The sequence below is a fragment of the Amphiura filiformis genome, chromosome 15 (genome assembly GCF_039555335.1).
Source record: "Amphiura filiformis chromosome 15, Afil_fr2py, whole genome shotgun sequence".
Taxonomy (NCBI): domain Eukaryota; kingdom Metazoa; phylum Echinodermata; class Ophiuroidea; order Amphilepidida; family Amphiuridae; genus Amphiura; species Amphiura filiformis.
The window spans coordinates 61,593,035-61,606,808 of NC_092642.1; the positions used below are offsets into that span (position 1 = coordinate 61,593,035).

The window sequence follows — 13,774 nt, forward strand, 5'->3', positions numbered from 1 at the left end:
ATCCATTGATAGAATTAATCCGATTTCATTCTGTGGTCATGGCATACGAAATCTTTATTTCAAAGTGAAAACAGGATGATAGTTTACGCACCAACTTATGCATCGTCCCGGGGAATCGTCACCGTTATAATAATACATCCACAGGGACCAATAGCCAGAATGTTTTGCGTCCAAAATAGGGACCTTTTCCAAAAAATAGATTTGCTTTCATGCGAAAAGTGAACCTTTAAAATTTCTTTTGTAATTTTGACTTTCTTGGGTGCATTTCAACATTGTTTTGCCGATATGGCTGGCTATAGCCACACAACTTTACTAATTAAGTTTTTATACATTCTCGCGATTCACAATACCATGAATTAAACTTTTTAAAGTAGTGAAATTTTAAACATTTAAAGTTTATGTCAATGTCAATGTTGACCTATTTTGTTTCATTATCTTGGTAATATAACGATACATTCTAGATAGAGTACACTATTCTATTAAAGTTAAGGCTAATTAAGGTATTAACAGCAGTTATCTATTTACTGATGTAGTACTGACGGGTTGGCGCCAAGTTTTGCACATCCTTGTTAGAGACAATATGTTCAGGAAGGGCATTACATATTCTGGCTGAAAAGGGGGAAATGATTTCTGGTGGCTGAATACGTCAGACATTGAAACATGTCTTTTGTTTTTTATTGTATTATGAGGAAAATTATGAGAATTGAAAATAACCATCTAGAAAAAAGTCATTCTTACGTTTGACTTTGTTTTATTAGGATCTGTAAATATATTTCTTTTGTTTTTCATTATATTATGAGGAAAATTATGAGAATTGAAAATAAGCATCTAGAAAAAAAAGTCATTCTTATGTTTGACTTTGTTTTATATATTAGGATATGTAAATATATTTCTTTTGTTTTTCATTGTATTATGAGGAAAATTATGAGAATTGAAAATAAGCATCTACAAAAAAGTCATTCTTATGTTCGACTTTGTTTTATTAGAAAATGTAAATATATTTCTTTTGTTTTTCATTGTACTATGAGGAAAATTATGAGAATTTAGATTTACAACCCCTTATAAAACAAAGTCAAACATACGAAGAACTTCTTTCTAGATGCTTATTTTCAATTCTCACAATTTTCCTCATAATGCAATGAAAAACAAAAGCAATAGCTTTACAAACCCTAATAAAACAAAGTCAAACATAAGAATAATTAAAAAAGAATAAAAAATATTTCTTTTGTTTTTCATTGTATTATGAGAAAAATTATGAGAATTGAAAATAAGCATCTAGAAAAAAGTTATTGTTATGTTTGACTTTATTTTATTAGGATTTGTGAATATATTTCTTTTGTTTTTAATTGTATTATGAGGAAAATTATTAGAATTGAAAATAAGCATCTAAAAAGTCATTCTTATGTTTGACTTTGTTTTATTATGATCTGTAAATATATTTCTTTTGATTTTCATTATATATTGAGGAAAATTATGAGAATTGAAAATAAGCATCTAGAAAAAGGCATTCTTATATGTTTGACTTTGTTTTATTAGGGTTTGAAAATCTATTTCTTTTGTTTTACATTGTATTATGAGGAAAATTATTAGAATTGAAAATAACCATCTAAAAAAGTCATTCTTATGTTTGACTTTGTTTTATAAGAATCTGTAAATATATTTCTTTTGTTTTTCATTGTATTATGAGGAAAATCATTAGAATTGAAAATAAGCATCTAAAAAGTCATTCTTATGTTTGACTTTGTTTTATTAGGGTTTGAAAATGTATTTCATTTGTTTTCATTGTACTATGAGGAAAATTATGATTTAGATTTACAACCATTATATAAAACAAAGTCAAAGATACGAATAACTTGTTTCTAGATGCTTATTTTCAATTATCCCCAGACAGAATAAAACAACACGTTGACAACATTTTTGCGACTTCTGTCGACATAAGACATTAGAAAAGGTCAGTGAATTTATTTACCAAATTGTTTTTTGAAAAAAGAAAACTGGAATCAGCCATTTACAAGAGCAGCCCAACAGCGATTGCTGGAACTTTACTTTTCTGGTGGTTACCTAAAAGTAGCAAAAAGGAGCAAAACATTGCTAGCAAGCAAGCAAGAGACAACTTTGTTGGTGTGAATATACCTCATGACGAACTCCGCCGGGACATCCTGGAGTCCATGTAAGTTGACTCATAAAAAGCAAAGATAAATATTAAGGAGACAACTTTACCCGGTATGAAAATACTTGGTGAGCTCAATTCGTGATTACCTATAGAGCCGGTTGCTCACTAAAATGCCGCGGTCTTTGCAAAGCTGAGGCCTTCAAAATATAAAGATATTGATCAAAGCATGATCTCAATAAAAAGCAAATGGCTTTTAAAAAGCAAATGGCTTTTAAAAATTGAATGGCTGAAACCTTTGTTTTTCAAAATACATGGCGTGCTCCAAGAGAATTCTGAAGCCATAATTGCTATTCAGGAAGATTACCTGATAGAAAAATAATTGTTTTTGAAATAAGCTGGTTAATTTTAATCTGAGAACTACACTATTACATTAAAAATCAAAAATTTGGACAGAAAAACTGCCTTTCACACACGTCAATTCTGCAACAAGTATCGAGTAGCATTGCCATCAATTTTTGGTGAATATTTCTACTTGGATGGCATTGCTACTAGCCTCGTAATAGTAATAACCACACGCTCGACCTTATCACGAAGCCTCAATAATGACCATGATTATTCTTATACTCGCTAATTGCAAATATTTCTAATTTTGTTTTGAATAAGCATAATATCTTGCAATGAAACTGTTTTCTCCTCCACCATTAATGGGTGTGGTGGGTGGGAGAAAAATAATTTTCACCAATCTCCTCTAATGCTTTACGACAGAATGATGCTCCTGTTCACGAGCATTGTGCCGAGCAAGCGATGCCGTCACACGTGATTGAAACCCAACGCGCACCAACGGATCACGCCATTGGCCAAGGCTAGTTCCCCGGGAAAACATGACCTTTGACCCGGCCTGAAACTTTTTTCTGCAGGTGATAAATTGAGTTTCACCGCGATATACGCGATGAAACTGTATTATCCCCAGACAGAATAAAACAACACGTTGACAACATTTTTGCGACTTCTGTCGACATAAGACATTAGAAAAGGTCAGTGAATTTATTTACCAAATTGTTTTTTTAATTTAAAGAAAACTGGAATCAGCCATTTACAAGAGCAGCCCAACAGCGATTGCTGGAACTTTACTTTTCTGGTGGTTACCTAAAAGTAGCAAAAAGGAGCAACACATTGCTAGCAAGCAAGCAAGAGACAACTTTGTTGGTGTGAATATACCTCATGACGAACTCCGCCGGGACATCCTGGAGTCCATGTAAGTTGACTCATAAAAGCAAAGATAAATATTAAGGAGACAACTTTACCCGGTATGAAAATACTTGGTGAGCTCAATTCGTGATTACCTATAGAGCCGGTTGCTCACTAAAATGCCGCGGTCTTTGCAAAGCTGAGGCCTTCAAAATATAAAGATATTGATCAAAGCATGATCTCAATAAAAAGCAAATGGCTTTTAAAAAGCAAATGGCTTTTAAAAATTGAATGGCTGAAACCTTTGTTTTTCAAAATACATGGCGTGCTCCAAGAGAATTCTGAAGCCATAATTGCTATTCAGGAAGATTACCTGATAGAAAAATAATTGTTTTTGAAATAAGCTGGTTAATTTTAATCTGAGAACTACACTATTACATTAAAAATCAAAAATTTGGACAGAAAAACTGCCAAACAAGTTTTTTGACATTTATGGAAAAAAATTGCCAAACTCCCCCCCCCCCTCCCCCGTTTTGACTGATCCGGATTTTTTATTTTTTAATATCAGCTGATCTGGGAGGGTATGAAAATGCATGGGGGTTGGCGTTGAAATAGCCTAGCGCATTTGCATACGTTTGCCTTAACAGTAACAGCCCAAATTCTGACGGATGCACGCAATCCCAATCAAATATAGGCCTATTATCTACGTTGCGTGATCGCCGGTTGAAAATGTCAAAGTGTGTGATGACGTGAGTGTCTCCCCCAACTACTTCCCTCAATACCTTGTGTGCATACTTATTTATATTTCTTGTGCATTCCTTCCCCGCTCCCTCTTTCATTTCATCCGGATATCCCAAACGTATTAGAATATCAGACCATATTAATCTGGCAGATGGTAATAATGCCCTAAGCCCTTCTAAGCACTCAAGCACCTTGTTTCTGATTTCCCATGTGGGCCTCTTTAGGATATCATTCGTCCCAATGTGCAATATTACCGTTGTGGGAAAGGGGTTCTTATACATTAAGCGTGCTACTCTATTTACTACATCACCATGTCTTGAGCCTATTAATTTATCTCCTGGTTGACCTTCCCATTTTACATAGCCTCCGCCGTGGAGTTGTGTTTGCTTCGTTCCTGCACGTTTTATGATACTGCCCCTACGACCCACGTTCTCCTGTTAGACTCTGTAATAAAGCAAAACAGAACAAAAAACAGCAAATTGTCTCTACCAAATTTAATAAATATTACAACAATGCCGCCGCACTAATACCCTTAATTTGCTGTATCCGTTCCTCTGCTATACCACGACAAGGATCTATGTGAGATAATACAAATTTTTTCTGTTAAATTCCTCAATACAATCGTATATACTACTGCGCCAAATTATTTTTTCTTCCGCACCTATCCGGCGATTACCGACAGCCTACTAGCGAATAGCTGTTAGGGAGCAAAAGAATTAACATATAAATTCATAGATGTATGGTTTTACATTATGCATTGCACAATGGCTGCTTTCAATAGTCTCTTTAGACTTTACAACCCATAATCTGTATGAGTTCTTGCCTGTGATTACTGCAAGGTCTGCCCAGGAAGACTACCTGAAACATACAAAAGTTACAGATTATTACACATGTTGATTGGCCTAATATATAATCGAAAGGCTGAAGATTTCCACCTTCCCATTTCCTTGATTTTTTCGTCATTGATGCCCCCCATAGCCGCTGCCGTCGCTGCGCCAATTCTAAAACTATGAGGACTAAAATACTCTGGATCTAAGCCTATTAGTTTGATTCCTTGCTTCAAGATTTGTGAGAATTGAAATGATGTTAGATAGTGACCACCAAAGTGAATGAATAAAGGACCCGGTCGTGCCGGTCTGGATTTCATGTATTCTAGTATCGCCCTAACCGGACATAATAACTGATATGATGAACTCTCCAACCTTAACTTGACCGTTGACCCCCTCTGGTCCGTTTTTGAAAACCTAATTGCTACTTCCAACACTTTTGGATTTGTATCTAGCCCCTATGTCCTGTTTTAATATTACTCGCGAAAAAATACCTTGTTTCCTCTGGCATGTCAATTCACCTACCCTTAAAAATCCGAAAAAGGCTAGCAAAAAAGCTGCCTTAAATAGTTGCGCCTCATAGCTGGAACTACATATAGATGGCAAGTGTTGTACTAATTTATTCAAAATTGGTGGAGTAATAGGTAACCTACTATCCACTCGCGGATTCAAACGCCTACAACCTTCCTTCAATTTTTTGATTAAAAAGGAACATGTCGGATCTAACCACCCATTTATATTGTGTACGAAAGCTATCGCTGATATATTCGAATTTATTGATGAGGGCGCCCAACCTTCTGACGATAGGAATGAAATGAATGCCACTATGTGCGATTGATTCGCTGGCCATGATGACCCCAAATTAAATTTCTCCCTAAAATCTATAAAATTTTCTATACCTTTACGGTATGAAGCCCATGTACTTGAAGCTACTGACGCCCGTACCAATCGATGCGACTCATCCCTTAAAGCTTCCATAGAAACTGGGGCACCAACGTGGACACTGGTTCTGCTCGTGGTGCCGCCTCCCGAAAACGTTCCATCTGGAATCGGGAAAGGGCATCGGCTATATTATTAAGTTTGCCTGGAATATGCTTAGCACAAAATGTTAGGTTCAATTTTAAACATTGTAACACAAAGAACCGCACTAGCCTCATGATTGTAGGACACTTTGACGTTTGTCTATTGATGATAGATATTACTGGCAAGTTATCTGACCTAATGATGACCCTCTTTCCCTTCAACTTATCTCCCCATAACACTACTGCCACCACAATGGGGAAAAATTCTAACCATGCAATTGAATATGACGAGTAAGTTTCATTGGGCCATCTACCTTGAAACCACTTTCCTCCAAAAAAACCCCGAATCCTATTTCCCCACTGGCATCAGTGAATAGCTGTAGATCGCTTTCATCTGACCACGCTATTTCCGGTATAATGGCTGCCCCATTAAAATGGCGCAAGAACACCAGCCACATTTCTAAGTCGCTTTTCGCCCCGGTGACAATCTGATTTTGTACCAGGATTTTTGCACCCGCACGTTAAGTCTATTAAGCGCCGCAAGAAAGCCCTGCCTGGATTAACGGCTTTACATACAAACGATAACGATCCTATGATCGATTGCAGATCCCTTAGTGTTATTTTTGTCAGCTTAAGCGCATTCTCAATTTTACTTCTAATATTGATCAATTTGCTCTGTGGTATTGCTATTATTTGTTTGACCGAATCAATCTCCAATCCCAAATAAACGATCTTAGTTGTTGGGCCTACTGACTTATCTGGGGATAGTGGTACGCCTAATTTCTCACAAATCTCTTCAAAACATGAAACCAACTTTTCGCATGATGCATTTGCCCGAGTTATCAGAATGAAATCATCCATATAGTGGCTAATTAAATCAGTAGCTGCCGCTCTTTTTACCGCCCATTCCAAAAAGGTTGAAAATGTTTCGAAAAGTGCCGGAGAACAAGACGCCCCCATGGGTAAAGCTTTGTCCACTAAGTATTGGTCCACAACTTTAATACCCAAAAGTTGAAAGTCACTTGGATGAACCGGCAGCAACCTGAAAGCCGACTCGATATCGGCTTTTGCCATTAAGGCGCCTTTCCCAGCCCTTAATACCAATTGCACAGCTAGGTCAAAACTAGCGTATTTAACCGTGCACATGTCTGGATCTATCCCATCATTAATGGATTCACCATCTGGATGCGAAAGGTGTTGTATAAGCCTAAATTTGCCTGGCTCCGCTTTTGGAACTAAGCCTATTGGCGACACAATTAAATCCGCAATGGGTTTGTAAGCAAATGGACCCGCTATTCGTTTTAACTTAACCTCTTTAGAATCTTTCGCCAATGCCATTTCTGGATCATTTAACACAGATTTGAGGTTAGACGCTTCTCGTGCATTACGTTTCCCTAAATAACCTAATTTAAATCCATTTGTAAAACCCTCCTTCAAAACTTGGGCTGATTTTGAATCGGGGTATGAATCTAACAAAGGAATTAATGCTGCAAGTTTTATAGGCGAGGGATATTTGCAACAAATACAAGTATCAGTGCAAAATCCATTTGAAGCACCCAACCCTGACTTAATTTCCCTTCTTGCAATTTGTTGCTCCATGACCTTGTTCTTTGCACCGTGTGCAATTGTGGCTGTATGCCCAATTTTTGCGCATGCACCCGTTGATGTTAAAGTCGTAGCAAATTCGTCTGGCCTGTGGTGTGCTACCCCTATATGCTTGGCCCCTGTTCCCAAATTGCTGGCGCACTCCCCCTGAGTATGATCCCCTTGTATTTGTACGAAAGGAACGAAAATTGTAGTTCCTGTTCCCTGCTGTGACCGGTGCCGCACCCGCATGTACATAAAGGGCCCACAATTCCCCATCTAATACCGCCCACGATCTTTGTGGCTGCCCTTGTTGTCTCATACGAAATTGTTGGTCGTACGACCGCCAACCCCAGCCCCGAACCTTGATGCTGCTGTCCGAATGAGATGCGCATATTTTAGCATTTCTTGGGCCCTATTTGGTTGCGCTTCCAAGTAAATGGAACTGAACATCAGAAACGCATTAGTCCATGAATAAATTGATGTAATAAACCGCTTTGGTTTATTGCTCTTCCAAACAATTTGTCCCCCTTGATTAACAGCAAGCGCCACCCCCTGTTCATCAAATTGCTTCCATTGCTGATCAGGGTCGCTTTTTTCTAACAGAGTAGCGAAATCAACATACTCCCCATTGATAATTTTTTTTCTAATTTTTTGCGGTACGGTTGACCCCAAGGGACTACATACAGAAACTAGTGGTTCAAAACCCAACTGCTGTTGTGCAATAGCTTCACTACTCATGGCTGCCGCATTTGCATCCACATGAAACGGCACAGTGTTAATACCCTCACCCCAATTCACGAATGCTGCATTTGAATTCATTGGTTGTGTACTACACCACATTTCGCCATAATACATTCTAGAAACGCTTGCTGTTAGAATAAGAAAAATTTTAATTGTAACTATTGCACAGGTCACGGTGACCCTGTGACCTTTCCGGAAAAAGCCGAGTGGCAGGTTTTTCAAATAAATATTTTCTGTGTAAAAACTGTACCATCAGATAGGTAATGGAATATATGAATATTAACTGTACATCTATCACAACAATTTTTGATAACAACTTGCGTCACAATTGATCTAGTATAGAAGGTAGAGAATTTATTTCAATCTTATATACGCCATTTTTTTTTGGAATTAAGTGAAAATTAATTCTGTAAAAACTGTATTTTTTTAATGTAATTTTCACATTAGACCCGACAAAAGATTACCGTTTTGTTGTTATGATAATCTAATCTGTTGATTTCGTAAATAAAATTAGGGGTCTAATGTGGATTAAGGATGCAAACTGGAACAATCCAATGCCTTGTCAAAAGCATTTGCTTCAAAATGGAGTTCGGATGCACTTCGTAATACAACTTCCGCCACTACGGGAAACCACATGCACAGCAGAGCACGTGGCCGATATCAAAATCGATTTTATGTATTGTGTATGTAGGCCTATTCATAGGACCCTCGTATTAATTGTCTCTATGCGCTTGAGAATTCAACAATATAAATAATGTTAGCTTTATTATAATACACATTAATGTTTTAAGCAGATAAAATTCTAAAATATGATGTAGTAATGAAGTTGCGATTTATTAATATTATATGTTTAAATTTTCACGATGACACTATCAAGTCCTTCGTGGTCGAGCGGTCTAAGGCGCTGGTCATATACGGTGGGCCGTGAGTTCGAACCCCGCCTCTGCCAAACTTTAAAAGAAATAAAATTAAAATTTTACTTTTTAAAAATTTCAGATTGGGGAAATATGACTGGGAGAATTTATGTATGGCGTGGCCGAGTGGTGTGGTTGTGTACTAGAAGGCAACATATTAATTGACGATGCATTTGCATTATTATTTGATAATGCATTGATTGACGAAGCACTCGCATTGGGTAATCTATTGATTGCAAATGCCCCGCTATTATTATTGGGTAGCCCATTAATTGACATGATTGACGAGGCACTTGCATTGTTATTGGATGAGGTATTGATTACCGAAGTACTCGCATTGTTATTGGGTAACATATTGACTGAATGGTTGAATGAAGAAGCACTCGCATTGTTATTGGGCAACATATTGATTGCTGAAGTGCTTGCATTATTATTATTAACAATTGACAACGGGTTCACTCCACAAGCTGAATTAAGATTATCATGGATATTGCTATTAAATATACCTGTTAATAGTCTATCTGCCATGCTTGCTGCTTGTTGTGGTTGCCCTACTACTGGTGGTACTTGTATTGGTAATTGAGGCTGTGCCTGTTGTCCTTGGTTCTGCCCTATTACTGGTATTGGTAGTGCTAACTGAGGCTGTACCTGTTGTCCTTGGTTCTGCCCTTGGTTTTTCCCGTATCCATCAACTTGCACCTGTTGTTCAGCATGCTGATTCACATTCGGCGGTGCTGGATGTTCGTTGTGTTGCTGTTGTTGTTCAACCATGGCGGGCTCATTCAAACTGTCTATCCCCGCATTTCTGGCCTGGCTTCTCGTCAAACTTCCCCTTCCTCGTCCACGACCTCGACCTCGACCTCGACCTCGCCCAGTCCTTTGTTCAGTTTGTAGGTCTACCCCTCTCAGGTTTGAACGTTGGTTTCGATTAGTCGCCTTACGTTTCCCCATGATAATTGTTTACTTTTTTCCAAAGTAGCAACATGATATATTCAGAATTCTCCACTTATCGAAAAATGTATTTACCAAAGTAGCAAAATGATGTCCGTCTCTTGAACGAAATTACAAACACACTTCACACGTCCAAACTCGATGAACTCGATTAGGTATGCTGTTGGTATTTCTGACGGAAACTGCTGTCAAAACTGAACGAACTTGAGTCCCAATTGAGTATAATGTGACTGAGTTTGACGATGATGAGCTATGAGCTATGATGATTCAATGTAAATGATGAGAGAAAAATAATTTTCACCAATCTCCTCTAATGCTTTACGACAGAATGATGCTCCTGTTCACGAGCATTGTGCCGAGCAAGCGATGCCGTCACACGTGATTGAAACCCAACGCGCACCAACGGATCACGCCATTGGCCAAGGCTAGTTCCCCGGGAAAACATGACCTTTGACCCGGCCTGAAACTTTTTTCTGCAGGTGATAAATTGAGTTTCACCGCGATATACGCGATGAAACTGTATTCTCACAATTTTCCTCATAATACAATGAAAAACAAAAGCAATAGCATTACAAACCCTAATAAAACAAAGTAAAACATAAGAATAATTAAAAAGAATAAAATATATTTCTTTTGTTTTCATTGTATTATGAGGAATATTATGAGAATTGAAAATAAGCATCTAGAAAAAAATTATTGTTATGTTTGACTTTATTTAATTAGGATATGTAAAACATATTTCTTTTGTTTTTCATTGTATTATGAGGAAAATTATGAGAATTAAAAATGAGCATCTAGAAAAAGTTATTCTTATGTTTTTCATTGTTTTATTAGGGTTTTAAAATCTATTTTGTTTTACATTGTATTATGAGGAAAATGAAAATAAGAATTGAAAATAAGCATCTAAAAAAGTCATTCTTATGTTTGACTTTGTTTTATTAGGATCTGTAAATATATTTCTTTTGTTTTTCATTGTATTATGAGGAAAATTATGAGAATTGAAAATAAGCCTCTAGAAAAAAGTCATTCTTATGTTTGACTTTGTTTTATTAGGATCTGTAAATCCATTTCTTTTGTTATTATTGTATTAGGAGGAAAATTATGAGAATTGAAAATAAGCATTGAAAAGAAGTATCTAGAAATTCTTATGTTTGACTTTGTTTTATTAGGGTTTGTAAATCTAAAAAAAAATTATGAGAATTAAAAATTTATTGAAAAGTTAGAATCTTTATATTAAGTTTTGTATTTTGTCTTTTACTTTATCCCGCATTATACGGTATATTGTTTAGTGTCTCAAATGAGTATGAGGTATTAGGGTTTCTTTTCAAAATATGTCCGGTTTTTTTCCGACCCTAAATCGTGCCGTATCTACCCCCCCCCCAACCCCACCCCCATAGACTTTGATCAATATATTGCTCTTTAAATACACAATAATATTCCATGATACAACCAGTACATTTGTGATTCTTAACGATAAGACGAATAATTTGACTCACAAGAATTGGCGCTTATGAAACAATTTTAACAGGATGACCTTGAACCTTTTATTACTTTCTATTCACTATACTATTGTCCCTAGCAGTGGCGCCACCAGAAATTTTTTCAGGGGGCGGGGAATCAACCAATTTTGCACAAAAATTGCCACAAAAAGGGAAGGGGGGAGGTTCCCCTTGCTCCTCCGTAGCGCCGCCACTGGTCCGTAGATGTAACAAACTATGTAATTTTGGGTCCTTGTGACTAGAGGAAAGAGTTGAAAATAGCATGGAACGCATTTTTTGGTCTCATTGCATGGTGCGTAAAAAGGATATAAACGAAGAATTTGAAAACGGATTCTAAAAAAATGGATAAACACACAAAAATAATGTAAATCTACATCCAACGCACCAACATTTCTTGCACTGCGATATTTAATTGTTGAGAAAACTTGGTTTTAGAGAACAACTTTATACGCCGTTGTTTCGTTTTTGATACGTTTCTTTGTGTATGTCAAAGATGTTATACGCGTATGCACATTTATAATTACAATAGATCCAAGCTCTATTATATTGATCACACAGAATCCTTCGTGGAACTCTTTTCAACATTATTATTATCACACTCGTGTGAAATCCAGTTGTTACTAGAACGGTGATGTCGACACTGGCGGTCACAAATCGGACTGTCAAGAGCAACCGCTGGCGGCGCATGGTATTGTGAATCGCAAGGATATATAGTATACAATATTAATTAGTAAAGTTATGTGGCCGTAGCCAGCCATATCTACAAAAATTGTACACTTTTCAGCGTTAAAATGAACCAAAAAAGGTAAAAATTGCAATGGGAATTTTAAGTGGATTAAGTTCACTTTTGAATGTAAGCTAATCTATTTTGGATAAAGGTCCCTATTTTGGACGCAAAAACTTCTAGCTATTGGTCGCTGTGGATGTATTATAGCAGAGACGATGCAAAAGTTGGTGCGTAAATCTTTATCTTGTTTTCACTTTGAAATCAAGATTTCGTATTCCATGACCACAGAATGAAATCAGATTATCTCTATCAATGGATATGAAAATACGGGTAAAAACTATACTTTTTCTGAATCCGTACGATTTTTTTTAAATTTATAACATTCGGCCGAAGCCGGGCTAATCCCAATAGTGCTCAGAGGCTACTAAATTTAAGGGACGCCATCCGGATATGACGGGACAGGGATATGGGAAGAGGTCCGATATTAGATGCAGGAGGAAAACCGGAGCACCCGGAGGAAAACCTGCGTGGACGAGCATGGATCGGCAACCAAACGATGATAGCAATACATTGGAATGGTTGTTAACAAGATTTGACTAACTCTGAAATTTCACCCCTGCATAAGCGGCCATTTTGGATTTATGTAATTTAGGCACTGTTCCAGTACTTGGATTTTTTGGACTTTTGATGTGTTATTGAATATGCTTTTTCTGAAAGAACGGTGATTAAATGGATTCTTATGAAATTAGTGGTAGGTTAACCCGTTATTTTTTAAATTTAACTAGCCTATACCCATACACTACATGTTGGTAGCTTGCGGGTAGTAATCAGTTTCCCAGTCTTTAAAACAGACTACCTCAATAAGAAAAGCCGAAAACATATTGTCCACCTCAGTTTCTGCGAAGTCCAAGACAAATCCGGGGTCAAAGGCTAATTGCAAATTCACCTGGCATACAGGCCCAGATGCAAACATAGGACTAGGCCGGCTAGCCTAGGTCTAAGATCAGGCAAAAGTCGTGGTGTTTGCCTCGACACAGGTAAACTATGCCATAGGCTTAGCCGATTTTTTGTTAATAATAATGATGTACGCATGAACTCGAAATGATACTGATATTCATTACAACAAAACACTAGTCATTGGTTATGAAAAAGTTTATATAATTATATTAGTGACAGCAAAAGTAAAGTACATTATAATGTAGTCTTATATTATTGAATGCAACATATTTTAATCACATAATTATAATGGATCACTTCAATACTGAACAATTTTGATTTTAGAATCTACCAATATAAAAATCACTTGGGAAGCTAACAGAGGGAGTACGGTGACTGAAAAGATCAGATGTGAAAAACTAGTAATTGTCAATAGTGAAAATCTATTAATAAATCTATTGTGCACAAATTAAATAATACAAATCAGAGTTTTAAGCTTTAATGCAATAGCCAGCGTATGCACCATGA

At 36.8% G+C, this 13,774-nt stretch overlaps 1 protein-coding gene across 1 annotated transcript; it reads right to left on the minus strand.

Moving 5' to 3' along the window:
* Positions 1-4,778: 4,778 nt before the first annotated feature.
* Positions 4,779-6,021, minus strand: LOC140171084 (uncharacterized). Its single transcript, XM_072194254.1, has 2 exons — positions 5,305-6,021; positions 4,779-5,099 (listed from the first exon to the last, which is right to left on the minus strand). The coding sequence occupies exons 1-2, from the start codon at positions 5,845-5,847 to the stop codon at positions 4,917-4,919; spliced, it is 726 nt and encodes a 241-aa protein (XP_072050355.1). The 5' UTR covers positions 5,848-6,021; the 3' UTR covers positions 4,779-4,916.
* Positions 6,022-13,774: the final 7,753 nt, after the last annotated feature.